General features: G+C 45.2%; 1 protein-coding gene across 8 annotated transcripts in view; it reads left to right on the forward strand.

Annotated features, from left to right (window-relative positions):
• The first annotated feature begins 7,974 nt into the window (after positions 1-7,974).
• DHX35 (DEAH-box helicase 35) overlaps positions 7,975-18,374 on the forward strand; it is a 193,604-nt gene continuing 183,204 nt past the window's right edge. For all 8 annotated transcript variants that reach the window (XR_014832319.1, XR_002340163.2, XR_014832322.1 and 5 more), the window contains exons 1-2: positions 7,975-8,043; positions 14,080-14,213. Coding sequence is in view for 3 of the 8 variants with exons in the window: in XM_001929022.7 (XP_001929057.3) it covers positions 8,004-8,043; positions 14,080-14,213 (174 nt within the window). In the remaining 5 variants the exon portion in view is untranslated. The remainder of the gene's footprint in view (positions 8,044-14,079; positions 14,214-18,374) is intronic.

Raw genomic sequence — 18,374 nt, forward strand, 5'->3', positions numbered from 1 at the left:
TTAGCAATGTAAATATTGATGTCACTAGCTCTATAGTTTTTGGTTTTGTTTTTTAAATTTTTTATGGCCACACTCACAGTGTATGGAAGTTCCCTGCCCAGGGAATGAATCTGAGCTGTAGCTGCAACCTATGTCACAGCTGCAGCAATGCTAGATCCTCAGGTACGCTACCTGTTGCTGTTGGATTCTTCGCCCACTGCATTGCAGCAGGAGCTCCACTAGCTCTAATTTGAATAAGGAACCTTCCCAGAAATGGCAGGTCTTTTCTCTAGCCTGTCTTTTTCAAAGAAAAAGCTTGAGCTGTTTAGACAGAGACCTGGGTTCTGTGCTTCTCTGCCAACGAAGGCCTCCGTGTGCATTCCTGGATTCACCCTATTAACCCTAGTGGCCCCATGGGCCTAATTTCATCAGATGGGTGTATTGACAATGATTTAGCAATCTGTTTTCTTGGAGTAGGGGCAAAAGAGGGCACTGACAATTATCCCAGATGCCTAGTCCCGTGGCAGGCAATGCAACTGGTTTCTACACCCTGCTAATCAGGATTGGAATGCCTGTGGAATCCTGTTTAGGTCTAGTCTCCTTCGTGGGGACAGACAAAAGGAAGAGAGTTTGGTGATGGCTCCCTCCTTGTCCTAATTTGACCGGAGCAAAAGAGATATGCGATGGGGGAGGGGTTTGCCTGCCCCCTAGACACGTGCTGATGCATCCGGATCCCGAGCACGCCTCCGGATTCCATGTGTGCCCCAGGACTCCCATACGGTCCTTACTTACCAGGTTATTTGCTGGCTTAGTGCCATGATTCGGGCTAGGAAGCAGACCAGACAACCGGCTCCTCTCTGGTTGTAAATAACTCTGGGCCAAGCCTCGAATAAACATGTTATTTGAAACTATTTACAGATTTAGATAATTTCCCACGTGCTACCTGTGACCCTTACCTCGGTGCAGTGATTAGACCGCTGTTGGTCCCAGTTTGCACGTGAAGAAACTGAAGCTCAGTTTAAGTAGCATATTCAAGGTCACGTGATCGGTAAATGGTGACAGAAGCATTTAAACACTGATTTTCAGATTCTAAGTTAAGTACTCTGTGATAAACTATTTTTCCACAGGGTGTATGGAGGCATCACAGGGTATGCCCTGAGAAATGGTGGTTAATGCAATGGTGAATTGAAAGCATTAAGACTTAGGCTCATCAACAAATGCAGGGACATTAGAAATTTCAACTCAATGCTTTCCATGGAGTTATTAATAGGCATTCATAAAAAAGCTTCTGTGTTCAGCCTGGGACATGATGGATCAATAAATTTGAATAGGATTCTTCTTTTTTTTTTTTTTTTTTTTGTCTTTTTGTCTTTTTTGCCTTTCCTAGGGCCGCTCCTGTGCCATATGGCGGTTCCCAGGCTAGGGGTCTAATTGGAGAGATAGCCCCGGGCCTACACCAGGGCCACAGCAACACTGGATCCGAGCCTCATCTGTGGCCTGCACCACAGCTCACGGCAAAGCCGGATCCTTAACCCACTGAGCAAGGCCAGGGACCGAACCCACAACTTCATGGTTTCTAGTCGGATTCGTTAACCACTGAGCCACAACGGGAACTCCTGAACAGGATTCTTTATTGCAAGACTGCTCAGACTTTTGAATGAAGTGATTATCACCGTAACTCTCTCAGAGGGGGCAGGTATATGGCCTATCACAAACTTACTCAACTACAGAGTCCTCTTTTTGTGAAATAAGACGCAAAACCATTATTCCCTGAACGTGTTGCCAGTAATTAGTAGTAAGAACAAGACGTATATGGAATCCTAAGAAAATGGCTTGGGCTCTCGGCATAAGCAAAACTTTTCTGGTGCCTGAGTGTGGAAAGAATGTCATTACAGGGCAGAGTTTCTCAAGGTGAGTCCCGAGGACCACCTGCAGTAGTCAGCCGGGGTCTTTGTTTAAAATGCTGACTTAGCAGAGTTCCTGTTGTGTTGCAGCAGAAACAAAACCGACTAGGACCCATGAGGTTGTGGGTTCGATCCCTGGCCTTGCTCAGTGGGTTAAGGATCCTGCGCTGACGTGAGCTGTGGTGTAGATCGAAGACACGCCTCGGATCTGGTGTTGCTGTGGTTCTGGGGTAGGGCGGCAGCTGCAGCTCTGATTCGCCCCCTAGCCTGGGAACCTCCATATGCCACGGGTGTGGCCATAAAAATCAATAAAATAAAATAAAATAAAATGTTAATGTATTGGCCCCACTTCCAGGGAAGGGGAGAGTGACTATTCCAGAGTATTTGGTTCAAATATGTGTTACCCTTCCCTGGGAGAGCATTCTATTTCCTTATCTGTTTAATGTCAGACTTGGTCATTACAGGCTGGCTATAAATATTTCTCTCTCTATACACACACACACACACACACACACACATATACTAAAAGATTAAAAACGTAACTATAATATCTTGACCATACCTAGACAACTTTGATAAAAACGCCTTTTAATATCATCAACTAGTCAGTGTCCAGACACGGCCATCCCATTTCCTCCCTGATGATTTGTTTGAAGTAGCCATACAATTTCCAGATCAACCCCATTAAATGGTAGGGTCGACATTGTCTGAAAAAACTGAAGGGGTCACCTGAAGAGATGGCCACCCCATGTCTGCAGGCAGTTGGGTCGGGGAATATTGATCTTTACGTGGGAAACGTAGAGCCACTAACAAGAAAACCTAAGATGTAAGGTCACTGAAGTGAAAAGTTACATGAAAGAAACCTGAGGGTGGGGATACAAAGAGGAGTCGGGAGGGAGGCTCTCTGCATGCCACCGTGACCAGCACGCTTACTTCGGGCAGGCCACACACTTTAAGCTTCTCAATAGCCAAGGCAGAAAGAAAAACCTGGTCAGGGAGTTCCCACTGTGGCACAGCAGAAAAGAATCTGACTGGGAACCATGAGATTAAGGGTTCGGTCTCTGGCCTCACTCAGTGGGTTAAGAATCTGGTGTCGTGAGCTGTGGTGTGGGTCACAGATGCGGCTCGGATCCTGCGTTACTGTGGCTGTGGTGTAGGCCAGCAGCTGTAGCTCTGATTAGATCCCTAGCCCGGGAACCTCCATATGCCACGGGCTGGGCCCTAAAAAGCAAGAAAAAAAAAAAAAAAAACCCACCAAAAAACCAAAAAAAAAATTTGGTCAGATCCACCATTCTAATATCCATAAGATTAAAGCAAGTCCAGGTATAAAAAGAACAATTCTTGGTACTAAGCTCAGGTAAGAATTTCTCGCAAGGATCCTCTTATAGAAGCGATACTATGACGTGTTCTGGTAATAGACAAAATGACAGGAGGTCCCAAGGTGGTGCAGTGGGTTAGGGATCCAGCTTTGCTGCAGCTGTGGCTTAGGTCACAGCTGCGGCTCAGATTCGATCCCTGGCCCTGGGACTTCCATATGCTTTGGGAGCTGCCAAACAATATAAGTACATAAATAAGTAAACAAATACAATGACAGATGTTCTGGCGTGTGCCCAGACCCTGGACTCCCCAAGGGCAGTTGTCTAAAGCTGTAAATGAGTTGGAGGTATTCAGATGTGTTCCATAAGCCTGGAATATGTACCTTACAATGAATATGTTCATATAAGCGTGGTTTCTCAAGGCTCACTGGTGCCACACACCTGGAAATAGACCCCAGTTTGCCTGGCAGAGGTCCGGTTTATGCCAGTGTACTCCCCCCTTTCATGCTCTGAAGTGTCCCAGTTGGAACAATAAAGCATACAGTCATTCTATCTAGAAAGCACCCAGCTGACCTAAGGCGGCCCTCCCCCGAGCTGGTCCAGTCCTTAGATACCCAGGCTGCCGTGATAGACCCCTGGAAGCTAGCTGAGTTCTTCCTAGTGGACCTCTCCACATCTCTGTACCCAAATCCTTGGAGCAAGTAAACACTTTTGCTTATGCTGATACCCGTGTAACCCTGATCATCTGTATGCAGCTGAACAAACCAGACAGGTTTATGTACGTTACAAGTTGCAGAGGGCTACACCTTAGACTCAGTGGAAAATCCCACTGCAGTACAATTAAGGAAAGGCAATTCTGCAAAGGACTACCTCTTTTCAGGTTGTGGGGATAGCTCTCTCTGATCTGGCTTCATGGAGGAGACCCAAGGGCAATTAAGATTCTTCTTAAGAAGCCCAGAGTTCTAGCACATGAATACCTGAGTCATGTCATGGCTATCTTATTATTATTATTATTATTTTTTTTTTGCCTTTTCTAGGGCCGCTTCAGTGGCACATGGAGATTCCCAGGCTAGGGGTCTAATCAGAGCTGTTGCTGCCGGCCTCCTCCACAGACACAGCAACATGGGATCCAAGCCACGTCTGCAACCTATACCACAGCTCACAGCAACGCTGGATCCCTAACCCACTGAGCAAGGGCAGGGATGGAACCCGCAACCTCATGGTTCCTAGTCAGATTCGTTAACCACTGAGCCACAACGGGAACTCCTATCTTATCATTTTTGCTTCATTCATTCCACCTCTGATAACCTCACTCAGAAACCCCTCTGAGGAATCATTCTGTTTCTCTCAGGTCAGGTGGTTCTGGTGAGGCTGACCACACCTAACTTGGGGTGGAGTCCATGACCCAGGTTTAAGCCAGTCAGTGTGCCATAATTCCTGGCCCTAGTGATTAATTCAGAGATGGACATGTGGCCAGCCAGATACTCTTGCTAGGAATTTTTGGAAAGAGGCTTGATGCTGAGAAGACGTGGTGGCTGAGCTGACGTTACCATGTGACAACTGGGTCAGCAGAAGGCAGAATGTTATGGTCTGAATCAAGCCCTGATTATGTCCTATGTGTCTGCAGCTTTGTCTCAAATTAGAACTCTTCTTGGACTTTTTAGATTACATGAGCCATTTTTGCTAAAGAGGGAATGTGTTGGGTTCTCTATTACTTATTCATAAAAGCCTTGGGAGTTCCCACTATGGCTCAGCAGGTTAAGAACCTGACTAGTATCCATGAGAATGTGGGTTCGATCCCTGGCCTTGCTCAGTGGGTTAAGGATCTGTCGTTGCTGTGAGCTGTGGCATAGGTCACAGACACAGCTCAGATCTGGCATTACAGTGGCTGTGGCATAGGCCAGCAGCTGCAGCTCTGATTTGGCCCCTAGCCTGGGAACTCCTATATGCCGCAGGTGTGGTCCTTAAAAACCAAAAAAAAATTTAAAAATAACAAATGACTTCACTGATACAAAAATGAAAACTCCTAAAGCCTATGCCTTCTAAAATAGCCAAGATGGTTGGACTGGAAATACTTCAAAGCAGGAAGTACCAGTTAACCACCAGAGAGAGAAAAACTTCTATATGTATCTATGGAACATTTTAAGGAATATCTTTGTGGAAAAATCTATTGTCATTTGGAAGTTGAAAAATGTACATCTAAGTATCAAAATGATAAAACTTTCATGGAATTGTTGGCAATAAACTAAATAAGTTCTGAATGCCGTCTCAAGAAATACTGGTTTTGGGGAGTTCTCTTGTGGCACAGGGGCCTAAGTATCCAGCATTGTCACTGCAGTGGCTCAGGTCGCTGCTGTGATGAGGGTTTGATCCCTGGCCCAGGAATCTCTCAAGGCCAAAAAAAAAAAAAGGTTTTACTTTTTAGAGTAGTTATTTTAGGCCATTCTTTCTGAAAATAGTTAATTAGGAAAGATAGCCATTGAGACTACCCCTCGTTTGTGGCAATAAAACCAATATCTAGGTTATTACTTAGGTGTTTTCTCTAATAGAACTCTTTGAAAATAGAACAACCCATTAGAGACAATGGGGCCCCAAGAAGGTTTTGAGGCAGATGAACTAATTCTCACCTAAGCTGAGCTCTAATGGGTTTAGATGGTCCATGTGGTTGAAAACCACTGACCTGGGAATTAGAAAGCCTGAATTCTAGTTTCAGTTCTGACACTAAATTTGCTCACTGACTGCTGTGCAGCACTGGTAACTATGTCTAGTCACTTATGATGGAGCATGATAATGTGAGAAAAAAGAATCTATACATATATGCGTAACTGGGTCGCCATGCTGTACAGCAGAAAATTGAGGAGTTCCCGTGGTGGCTCAGTGGTTAACGAATCCGACTAGGAACCATGAGGTTGCGGGTTCGATCCCTGGCCTTGCTCAGTGGGTTGATGATGCGGTGTTGCCTCGAGCTGTGGTGTAGGCTGCAGATGCGGCTTGGATCCCGCGTTGCTGTGGCTCTGGCATAGGCTGGCGGCTACAGCTCTGATTCGACCCCTAGCCTGGGAACCTCCATATGCCGTGGGAAGGGCCCAAGAAATGGCAAAAAGACAGAAAAAAAAAAAAAAAGATGGATGGAGAGTTCTAGGCAGAGATGATCATACACGGAAATATTTTCATTATTATGGAAATAAATCAAAGCAGATATTTGGAAAATAAGTGTACACATGTAAACTCTGACTCCTAACTGCCCCCCCCCCGGGATTTGCCCCATTTGAGTTGAGAGATGATATTGACTGAATGCCTATGTCTTACACTGTTAGCACTTTATATATTATCTCAATACAAACTTTTTAAACCTCATTTTACAACTAAGATTAGATGACAACTAGGAGCTAGGAAATGGCAAAGTTAGGGTTCCAAATCAGGGAGTTCCTACCGTGGCTCAGTGATAATGAGCCAGACTCATATCCATGATGATGTGGGTTTGATCCCTGGCCTCCCTCAGTGGGTTAAGGATCTGGCATTGAACCGTGGCGCAGTCTGCAGATGTGGCTCGGATCTGGCATTGCTGTGGCTGTGGCATAGGCCAACAGCTGTAGTTGCAATTGGACCCCTAGCCTGTGAACTTATATGCTGCGGGTGAGGCCCTAAAAAGCAAAAAAACCGCCCACAAAAACAAACAAACAAACAAACCCAAATCATGTCTATTTGTCTCCAATTCCTTTGAACTTTCCATGAGTATGCCATTTCTCTCAAAGAATGCAGAATTTTCTTCACAGCTCTAATATGTATAGATTCGGAAGCCTCTCACTTCTTACTGATTAGTTGCCTACTTGTTAAACCTTTCTTCTATTTGAGCTTATTAGCTCTCTTTCGGACTGGTAGAATCTTTCCCAGCTGTTTGCCGGACTCATCTGTGCAGCTTATTGAAATGCAGGTTCCCAGACCATATCCCTGTAGATTCTGACTTTGAATTGGGGTTTACAATCTCTATTTTTTTTAACAAGCATTTAATCGTAAAGAGTAAAATTGGAGGAAATACCAGGCTAGTGCCCTAGCTTAACCGATCTACCCAATTCTAATTCTCTTATTTCAACCCATCCCCCTCTTCAGCATTACAATCAAGGCCTCTGAAGACTTCCAGTTGCCACTGTTCAAATTACTGATAATAAAAACTACTGTTCATCGAGCATTTATTCGTTTACTATCATTCCCGCTATACCCCACTCCCTCGCCCGCCGCAGAATCTCGGTGAAAGAAGAGACTGAAACTGCATTACCTGGGCGCACAGCAGGCGCCCAATATTTTCTGAACCAGCAAACTCATGAGGTAGTTACTATTATTACTTTCTAACTTGAAAATCTGGAGTAGACCAAAAGAAACAGTACAACTCTGACAGCTTGTAACTTTAATTTGGGACGCACTGCTCCTTTGCCCATCGTCTGCTGCTACGGGGGGAAATTCTCCTGCCCAGAGTCCCTTCCCAAAGCTCGCCCTCAGGCGGTATGCTACCTCCAAGAAGGCCATGCAACACCCCTAGAAATGCTACTTAGGACCCAGCCCCGCCACGCTTAAGAGGCGGAGAAACGCGCCCTTTTTCCTAATACCGCGGGGCGGGTCACATGGGCTCGGGGCGGTGCTGGAGCGTAGGTCACGTGACTCGGAGGGGGCGGTGGTCACGGGGGGCGTGGCCGTAACACCGCGGAACCTCCCGGGCCCGGGCTCCTCGCGGGCCACGCCCCCCGGCCCCTCCGGAGCTCGCGCGGGACTGAGGGGTGGAGCCTTCTTCGTGAACTTTCACCCCAGCATGGCTGCGCCCGTGGGACCGGTGAAGTTCTGGCGACCCGGTAAGGCCCTTGACTGAACGCTGGGCAGATGTGGAGGCCTGAATTTGGACCTGGCCCCTCGGCTGGCGTCCTGGGGTCTGCGGACTTGCTTGCAGGCCTGACCTCGGCGACGTGGCGGTTTGCCACCGCCGTCTCGGCGCTGGTGGGCCAGGTGGCTTAGGCGCCCACAGTGGTCGGAGTTGGCGGGGAGGGTTCAAGGATACGCGCCCAATTTGGGCAGGAACCCTCTGTGTGACCTCATTCCTGTCTCTCGGCCTCCCTGGGCCTCCTTTTTCTCACTCCTAATGCCTGTCTTGCCCAACTTGTGAGATGGGGAAACGCTAAAGCGCCCACGCGTGTCCTGTTACCGCCCTGGGGCTACGCTGGGGTGGGACAGGCAGTGCTGCTCAGGGTTTAGGAGTTCAGGTGATGAAATCAGACTGCCTGGTTCTAATTCTCAGCTTTGCTGTGGGTAGCAGAGTACCTTTGGGCAAGTCGTTTAGCACTTCTTAACCTTAGCCTCCTCACCGGTGAAATGGGCAGGCTAGTAGCAACTAACTTGTGGGCTGGGATAACGAGCACGACGCGTTGTTTGATGTAGAGAAAGTGTTCATTGAAAGGGAAAGTACTCTGTTTTAGAGTAATTCTTGACCACTCCCTGTGTCTGGCAGAAGTGAATACCCTCCTTCATATTGGCTGCCACCCACGTCCCTTCTTGCAAGCTAACACCAATTTCAGCCACAAGATGCTTTGCTTGTTTTGTTTGAATTTACTCATTAATCAGGATTTTACTGAATATTTACACGCCAGATCCTACATCCCCTTCCATCAGATACTTGTGAAGAAAAGTTTCTTAACAGTTACCAGTTTTTTTTTTCCTACCACTTAACACCTCGCCAGTCTGGATCTGCAAAGTATATTGCAGCAAAAATGAAATAAGACAGAGAAGGTAATATAAGGGAAGCTTTTGAGCGGTTTTAGAGCGGGTCCCTAAAATTCTGACCGTGCATGTAGCTGATGCCAAAGATAAACCCAAGCAAGGGATGTGTTAATTCTTTTTGTAATCTGTAGTTTGTCACTGAACCACAATTTTACGATTCAGCATTTCAAGTCATCAGCCAATTACCTGTCCTGAGTTTTATTTGCAGCCAAAACTAAGGTCCCATTAGATAGTAAGATACTCTCAATTTTATCTCTTCAGGTCTTTAATAAGAGGTCAAAGTGTTAAGTACAATAAAGGCCCAAATGATGTATTGAAAATAGACCAGGATACTCTTTTGGTTAAAGAACTGAGATTAAGAGTTCTGTCCCCTCATTTAGTTCATTTGTTGAAGTTCTACACCTAACTTTGCTGTCAAGAGACAGATGTGGATGACCAGGACTCTGCTCTGCTCTCAAGATTTATATTCTCTCTCAGTTATAAAGTTGGGTATGCTTTTGAAGAGATTTTAAAATGAGGCAGAAGAGATGGTGGTAAGGAAGATGGGCGCTGCTAGGATCCTACTGTCGGGACTATCCTGACCACCACTTACTAACTTAGTGATTTGGGAAAAATCAGTTTCCCCATCTGCACATTGGACATAACACCTACCCAAGTGTTTGTTTTGAGGGTTAAATGAGAATATATGTCAAGCTCTCAGCACTCCGTGCATATTAACTATTAATTACATGGAAGTATAGAAGAGAGGGAAAGGCTGAATGTGTTGGTAAGAAATACCCCATCAAGATAGTGATATTTTTGAGGTCATTGTTGAAGCACAGATAATGGCTTTGTTCCCCTGTGAAGTGGGAGAATGGAGGGCTAGGCAAAGGCTGTAGCATGAACAATGGCAGAGTGGGATGGCCCCTCAGTGATGTCCAAAACACCAACATGATTGAGTAGCGTGGTGGTGTTTAGTGTTAGGGTATATTTTGGGGTGTGGCAGGAACGAAAGCTAGCAAGACAGGTAGGGGCCTCATTGTGAGACGTCTCTGTGCAAGTTAAAGAATTTGGATTTCATTGCATTTAAGCAGGGGATGCCAAGATGGGGTTTATTTTCAGAAGATAACTCCAGCAGTGGCATGCAGAATGGTTGGGGGAGGAAGTTAGGGTCAGGGACACCCTTAAGAGAAAGAGCTACTAAAGTCGGTGGGAAATATTGAAAGCCTCAATTCTGGCAAGTCTGGGAAGGACCTTATTGGAGAGGCATGTGAGAGGCAGAGGTAGAGGAAGGTAATGTCAGTAATGACTCACATTTCTGGGTTTGGCGACTAGGTAAGTGGTTCTCAAATTTTGCTGTATAATTGAATCATTTGGGAAGCTGTTCAAACTCCTGCTGTTCAGTCATACTCCATGGCAATAAATCACAGAAGTCAGGAGGGGCTAGGAACTCGGCATCGTATTTTTTAAAGATCCCCAGGTGATTCAAGCATTCATCAAAGTTTGGGAACCACTGGTCTAAGTAAACTGTGTTGTCATTACCCGAGATGGGAATGGATTTAGTGCACACTTACTGGGCCCTTACACTGTACTAGTCACTTTCACGGATGTCATCTTACTAAGCAGTCACCATAACTCTGTGACGGAGGTATGGCTCTCGTTTTACAGATGAGGAAACTGAAGCTGAAGGTATGAAACTAGGATATGGGAAATACACACTGGAAGTCAGGGAAGTGATTGAGGCCGGGATGTGAGGCTAGAGGAACATATGCCATAGGCTGGGAGCCACAAGCTCAGGTGGCTACAGGGGCTTTGCAGACAGTTTAAGGGAAGCTACCGGGTGGAAGTAACATGGACTGGTGAGAGTGGTGGCAGAATGGAGTGTGCATGTGCTGATGGATGTGTACTGTGTGACTCGCGCTGGGGTGTGCGTAGGCTATCCAAACAGGAAGCTCTCCTTGGTCCCATTTAATTGTTGTTATGGGGGCTCAGATTTTTTTTTTTTAAACCCAGTATCCAGATTAGAATGGGAACTTTTTACATGTTTTTAACGAACTGTTTCAGACATTGTAATGATGGTGTGTTTGGGGACCTAGAGTAACTAGTTTATAATGTTTTTTTTTTTTTTTGTCTTTTTGTCTTTTCTAGGGCCGCACCCTCAGCATATAGAAGTCCAGGCTAGGGGTCTGATTGGAGCTGTTGCTGCTGGCCTACACCACAGCCGAAGCAACTCGGGATCCGAGCTGCCTGTGCAACCTACACCACAGCTCATGGCAGTGCCGGATCCTTAACCCACTGATCAAGGCCAGGGATCGAACCCGCAACCTCATGGTTCCTAGTTGGATTTGTTAACCACTGAACCATGACGAAACTCCACTAGTTTGTAATCTTGATACCAGTTTGTGATCTCTGCCTGAAGATCTTTGTATGAGCTGCCTGAGGTTTTTGTAGAAAAACTTTGACCTGATTTGCTAGTACAAGTGGATCAGAAGGGCCTGGGCATTTTCCTTCATTCTTGCAACAAGTATTTAGTGATAGATTTATATTTGGCCACATGCCTGGCAGATACTTTATAGCAATAGCTTAGAAGACTTTTGACTTACTGGAGTTCCTGTTGTGGTTCAGTGGGTTAAGAACCTGACTGGTGTCCATGAGGATGCAAATTTGATTCCTTGCCTCACTCAGTGGGTTAAGGATCTGGTGTTGCCATGAGCTGTGGTGTAGGTCACAGATGTGAATTGGATCCAGCTTTACTGTGGCTGTGGTGTAGGCTAGTGGCTACAGCTCCAGTTCAGTCCCTGGCCTGGGAACCTCCACATGCCGCAGGTGTGGCCCTCAAAAGCCAAAAAAAAAGAACAGTGCTAGTCTTGACCCACTACATGAATTTCATAAGCCAAAACTGAAAAACTGGCTTAGAGAGAATGCCAGCTTTGGGGGTGGGGAGCGGGAAGGCTGTTCTCAGTTCTGTTTTATCGATGGAGAAAGGAAGGTCTTTGTGATTTGCAAGAATTACAAGCTTGTTACTCCCTTGAGCACTGAGAATGTTCCCAAGGGAAAAGCAAACCATAGGCAGCCGGAAGGGCTGTGGGGTGTCTCTCTAGTGGGGCAGCAGGCCTGGTTTGGCTGAATGGAGGCTTTTGGGAGCAGCTGTTCTTGTAAACGCTCTCGTAATGTCCTGAGGTGGACTTGGCTGTAGGTTAGAGATGGGAGGGCTGGGGCGCTTAGGGAGACACCTGGGTGGATTAAACCTTGGTGTGCGAATGAGCAAGAGACCTTGCAGGCGCAATGTTAGAATATTCTAGACACATTGTAAAGGCTTAAAATGTTTTGAAAAGGATGGAGTTTAGGGCAAAAATAGCTATAGTTTTCTTCAGTGACGATTACAAAGAGTTAATAAGACATGAAACTTCCATCTGAGCACAGGCTTTATTCCAGGTCCTGTTCTTTTATCTTGTTGAGAGGAAGGTCAACATTTTGGCAAAAACAATACAGCAGTGCCCCACTTACCTGATTTTTTTGGCAATCTTAGACTTTTGGAACACAGCTGTGTTCCTAGAAACGAATGGAGAAAGGATCAGAGATCTATGGCAGTGATTCTAAATTTAGCTCTGGGGGGGGTCTGTGGGCCGCCAGCATTTTGTGGTCTGATACGTTACCTTCTGGTGGATTTTTTAGGAGATGGAGTTCGTAGCCTTATTAGATTGTTGGAGGGATCTGGGACCCCTCAAAAATGTAAGAATAAATCACTGGGCTAAATATTCTTATTGCGAAGTTTCTGTGTTCATAGAGCATCACAGATTCTGAGTTCCGAAAACCTGGGCGATGACAGTATTGGGTAATTACCTCCCTAGCACCCCTAACAGAGGGCTGTGGTCTTCTAGCGAGGCTTTTTATTGATTCACAAAGGCAGCATATCCCTCTGCTGAACAGCTCTGTTAGAGGTATCTTCCTTCTGTGGAGTTGAATTCTGAACCCTGTAGCAAGCATATAATTATTAATCTGAGCTCTGTGTTGAGCTACATAGACAATTTGGCGTGAAAAGTTACAGAGGCTGATCACAAAACTAGAACCCATATTTCTCCTAAGGCATTTTCCTTTTCAGGCTCAAAATTCATAGTACCTTGAACAGCTTTTCCTGGTGGACTCTGACTGCCCTATTCTTCACCATCCTCAGCCCTCGTCTGTCCTTGTTCTTACCAAGAAGCCACATGGGTATCTGGTGTTTAATCTGCTCAGCATAGTCGCTTCTTAGACCAGCACTTCTCACCCAGCCACACCAATTCGGTGATTCAGACAGGGGTGGCCATTTTTTTCCACCCCGCTCCAGGGCTGTGGCGGACTGGATCAGCTGGGCATTGGCCCTAAGCTGGGAGAAGAGCCGTCCCCACCTTTCACTTGGACCACACACACCGGGACCCCCGGGCCCCCTCACTGGGACTTTAATTTTCTCCATTACCACTTCATGCTCTAAGTTATGTTCTTTTGGGAGGAAGAATAAAAGAAACAAGCTGCACGGGTGTAGGGCCTGCATCTGTATTGTTCACTGCTGTATCTCTTGCATGTCCATCCTTGCCGGGTGAGTAAATGAGTGATTGGTGGAGGAACTGCGAGCCAGAGCTTTTGCCCTGGCAGCAGCTCCTGTAGCGAAGCCATCCTAAGGGAGTGAAAGGAGCTTGTTGAAAGGGGAAGAGAGAGAAGAAGAAAGGCCAGGCAGCATTTGATTTCCTGGTTCCTGTCGGCCCTGAGCCTTCCTGTCGGCCATCCTATCGTAGTGGGATTCATTGCTCACTTCAATGAAATGATTCCCACTGGGTTTCCACCACTTTTATTAAGAATTTGGTAATAATACCAGCATGGTGGCCAGAACTCAGTACATTGTCCTCTGTAATGTACAGGTGTGAGTGTCCAGTTTAGGGCCCAGTGGCACTGCCGTCTCCGTGGTTGACACTGCACTGAGGATTTTCTGGATTCTCAGAGGTACTTTTCTAGATGCTTTCCTGACATGACAGTTTAATACCCCTTAGTGTTTGTGATAAAATGCATTGCTTCTGTTATATCTTCATCTCTGAATCTGTAGCTTTTGTACATTTTCCTATTTGTTATATCAGAGAATCTGAAAAAAGAAATTTCTGTTTCAGGTACAGAGGGACCGGGTGTCAGCATCTCTGAAGAGAGACAGAGTCTAGCTGAAAACTCTGCAACAACTGTTGTTTACAATCCTTATGCTGCCCTTTCTATAGAGCAGCAGAGGCAGAAGCTGCCCGTGTTCAAGGTACATTGAATAAGCATGTTCACTTGTCAGCCTGAAGCAGGCCCGTGATAGCTTTATACTTGGCACTGACTGAATAGTGTTCCCTTACTCTTTTTTCTTTATATAATGATTTTTATTTTTTTCACTATAGCTGGTTTATAGTGTTCTGTCAATTTTCTACTGTAAGCGTGGTGACCCAGTTACACATACAAGTATACAATCTTTTTTCTCACATTATCATGCTCCATCATAAGTGACTAGATATAGTTCCCAGTGCTACACAGCAGGATCTCATTGCCTATCCATTCCAAAGGCAATAGTCTTCGTCTATTAACCCCAAGTTCCCTGTCCACCTGCTTCCTCCCCCACCCCCTTTGCAGCCACAAGTCTGTTCTCCAAGTCTATGATTTTCTTTTCTGTGGAAAGGTTCATTTGTGCTGTGTATTAGATTCCAGACATAAGTGATATCATGTGGGATTTGTCTTTCTTTTTCTGTGATGTCCTCTTACTGTTTTTTTTTTTTTTGTTGTTGTTGTTGGTTTGTTTTTTTGTCTTTTCTAGGGCTGCGCCTGTGGCATATGGAGGTTCCCAGGCTGGGGTCGAATCGGAGCTGCAGCTGCTGGCCTATGCCAGAGCCACAGCAATGCAGGATCCGAGCTGTGTCTGTGACCTACACCACAGCTCATGGCAATGCTGGATCCTTAACCCACTGAGAGAGGCCAGGGATCGAACCTGCAACCTTCATGGTTCCTAGTTGGATTCATTAACCACTGAGCCATGACGGGAACTCCTTTTTTTTTTTTTTTTTTTTTCCTTTTACTCTTAATGATTCTTTAGAACACAGCAAGCTCAGAGATTCCCTTATCTGAAGAGATCAACTCTTCAGAATATGTGTGTGTTAGTTAACCTTAAAAATCTGGAAAGTCCTTAAGATTTTTTTTTTTTTTTTTTTTTTTTTTAGCTATTTCTTGGGCCGCTCCTGCAGCATATGGAGGTTCCCAGGCTAGGGGTCGAATCAGAGCTGTAGCCACTGGCCTACGCCAGAGCCACAGCAACGCGGGATCCGAGCCGCATCTGCAACCTACACCACAACTCACGGCAACGCCGGATCGTTAACCCACTGAGCAAGGGCAGGGATCAAACCTGCAACTTCATGGTTCTTAGTCGGATTCGTTAACCACTGCGCCACGACGGGAACTCCCAAGATTATTTATTTATTTTTTTTAGTTAGATCTTGCATATTGGAAAAGCTGAGAGAAATGGAATGACATTCTTTTTTTTCCCTCTCTATGCTTTCAATAATGGACAAGTTCAAACATACAGAAAAGTAGAGAAAAAAGCACAATGAACTTTAATGCATCCATCTTCATCAAATTACCAACATCTGGCTAATTTTATTTTTCTTTTTAAAGGCGTATTTCTTTACACAAGATTAATTAGAAATATGAGGTTGTTTCTGTTGAAGAGGTTAACTCCCTCTGGGATAGTAGTGAGATTTTGGGGTGGTTATTACATACTGTGCACATATCCAGACACTCGATTTTATTAGTCTCATGAAATGGACATACACACTCATCTCACAGGAGACCAAAGCATAAACTAGAAATTCAGGCTGTGTTTGTTTACAGTGAGCTGTGGTTCTCCAGTACAGGCAGACACAAGTCCAGGACACACTCTTTCTTTCTCTCGCTCTCTTTTTTTTTTTTTGGTCTTTTTAGGGCCGCACCCGAAGCATATGGAGGTTCCCAGGCTAGGGATCCAATCAGAGCTGTAGCTGCCAGCCTATGCCACAGTCACAGCAACACCAGATCTGAGCTGTGTCTGCGACCTACACCACAGCTCGCTGCAGTGTCGGATCTTTAACCCACTGAGCAAGGCCAGGGATTGAACCTGCATGCTCATGGATGGTAGTCAGATTCGTTTCTGCTGAGCCACAACGGGAACTCCCTGTGAACACACTTTCTCCCTCTTGCCAAGTTCACGTGGGAAGCCACATTGTGGTTAGGAAGTGGGCTCAGAGCCTAAGGTAATAACAGTTGAAGGCTATTTATTTCCTGTATTTCCTGTAGCCCCTAATGAAGGGTGGCGATATCTCCCTGCCTCGGATGATGCCTCTGGAATGACCTGAGAAGGTGTGGCCACCATCACCCTCATCTCTCTCTCTTTCTCCTGGACGGTGTTGGTTGAAAGCTGCCCCGTTCTTATACTTAGGGAGTTTCTTTGTCTAGACTGTGCTGATGATTCCTCCTCTGTGAATAGGTTCTTTCTCCAAATGGATATGAAATGGCTGCCTCTGAATTTAGCTAAGTCACCTCGATTAGACTTTTATTTTTCATTATTATTTTTTTTAATTTTCCCACTGTATAGAAGGGGGTCAGGTTATCCTTACATGTATACATTACAATTACATTTTTCTTCTGTTGCAACATGAGTATCTAGACAAAGTTCTCAATGCTATTCAGCAGGATCTCCTTGTAAATCTATTCTAAGTTGTGTCTGATAAGCCCAAGCTCCCGATCCCTCCCACTCCCTCCCCCTCCCATCAGGCAGCCACAAGTCTCTTCTCCAAGTCCATGCTTTTCTTTTCTGAGGAGATGTTCATTTGTGCTGGATATTAGATTCCAGTTATAAGTGATATCATATGGTATTTGTTTTTGTCTTTCTGGCTCATTTCACTCAGTATGAGAGTCTCTAGTTCCATCCATGTTGCTGCAAATGGCATTATGTCATTCTTTTTTATGGCTGAGTAGTATTCCATTATGTATATATACCACCTCTTCCGAATCCAATCATCTGTCGATGGACATTTGGGTTGTTTCCATGTCCTGGCTATTGTGAATAGTGCTGCAATGAACATGTGGGTGCACGTGTCTCTTTTAAGTAGCGTTTTGTCCGGATAGATGCCCAAGAGTGGGATTGCGGGGTCATATGGAAGTTCTATGTATAGATTTCTAAGGTATCTCCAAACTGTTCTCCATAGTGGCTGTACCAGTTAAATTCCCACCAACAGTGCAGGAGGGTTCCCTTTTCTCCACGGCCCCTCCAGCACTTGTTATTTGTGGATTTATTAATGATGGCTATTGTGACTGGTGTGAGGTGATATCTCATGGTAGTTTTGATTTGCATTTCTCTTATAATCAGCGATGTTGAGCATTTTTTCATGTGTTTGTTGGCCATCTGTATATCTTCTTTGGAGAAATGTCTATTCAGGTCTTTTGCCCATTTTTCCATTGATTGGTTGGTTTTTTTGCTGTTGGGTTGTATAAGTTGTTTATATATTCTAGAGATTAAGCCCTTGTCAGTTGCATCATTTGAAACTATTTTCTCCCATTCTGTAAGTTGTCTTTTTGTTTTCTTTTGGGTTTCCTTTGCTGTGCAAAATCGATTAGACTTTTATGTGGCCCCATGTAGTCACTCATGTATTGACAGTCTCTGAGTTTCTTCTGCAGGTGGTTAACCTCATCCACTATGTGTGACTGTAAACCAGTTTGACTGTTGGGAGATACGATTAGGTTCCTCAATGAGGGACACTGAGTTTTGATGAAGTGTCTGAACTCTGAAGCTAGACCTCAGGGTTCAAACCCAGGCTTCATTATTTGTGTGCTGCGTGACCTTGCTTCACCGTCTGAGCTTCTGTTTCCTTATCTATAATGTGGGAATAATGGTACCTCTCTCTAAGGATTGATATGAGGACCAGATGAGATAATCCACATAGAGCATTTAGCAAGATAGCTGATGTGTAGTAAGTGTTCAAGTACAAGGATAATTGTTGTTTACTTAGTATTTGCTTTTCTTGACTCTTCTTCATCTGCCAACTGTGTATGTAAAATAAAATAAAATAACAGACGAAAAAGGAAAGTAAGCAAGAAGGTAGCATATTGATGAAGTTAGCATGGTAAGAAGAGGGAGAGCAGTTATTGATAAAATCAAAGCAGGAGTTCTTGTTGTGACTCAGCGGTAATGAACTCAACTAGTATCCATGAGGTTGTGGATTCGATCCCTGGCCTTGCTCAGTGGGTTAAGGATCTGGCCTTGCCATGAGCTGTGATGTAGGTTGTAGACGTGCCTCGGATCCGGTGTTGCTGTGGTTGTGCTGAAGGCCGGCAGCTGCAGCTCTGATTCGACCCCTAGCCTGGGAACTTCCATGTGTTGCAGGTGTGGCCCTAAAAAAGACCAAAAGAA

Source organism: Sus scrofa, chromosome 17, assembly GCF_054392235.1.
Source record: "Sus scrofa isolate SSC_HxYL_T2T_F1_AM1 chromosome 17, Sscrofa_HxYL_maternal_Yorkshire_Landrace_v2.0, whole genome shotgun sequence".
NCBI lineage: Eukaryota > Metazoa > Chordata > Mammalia > Artiodactyla > Suidae > Sus > Sus scrofa.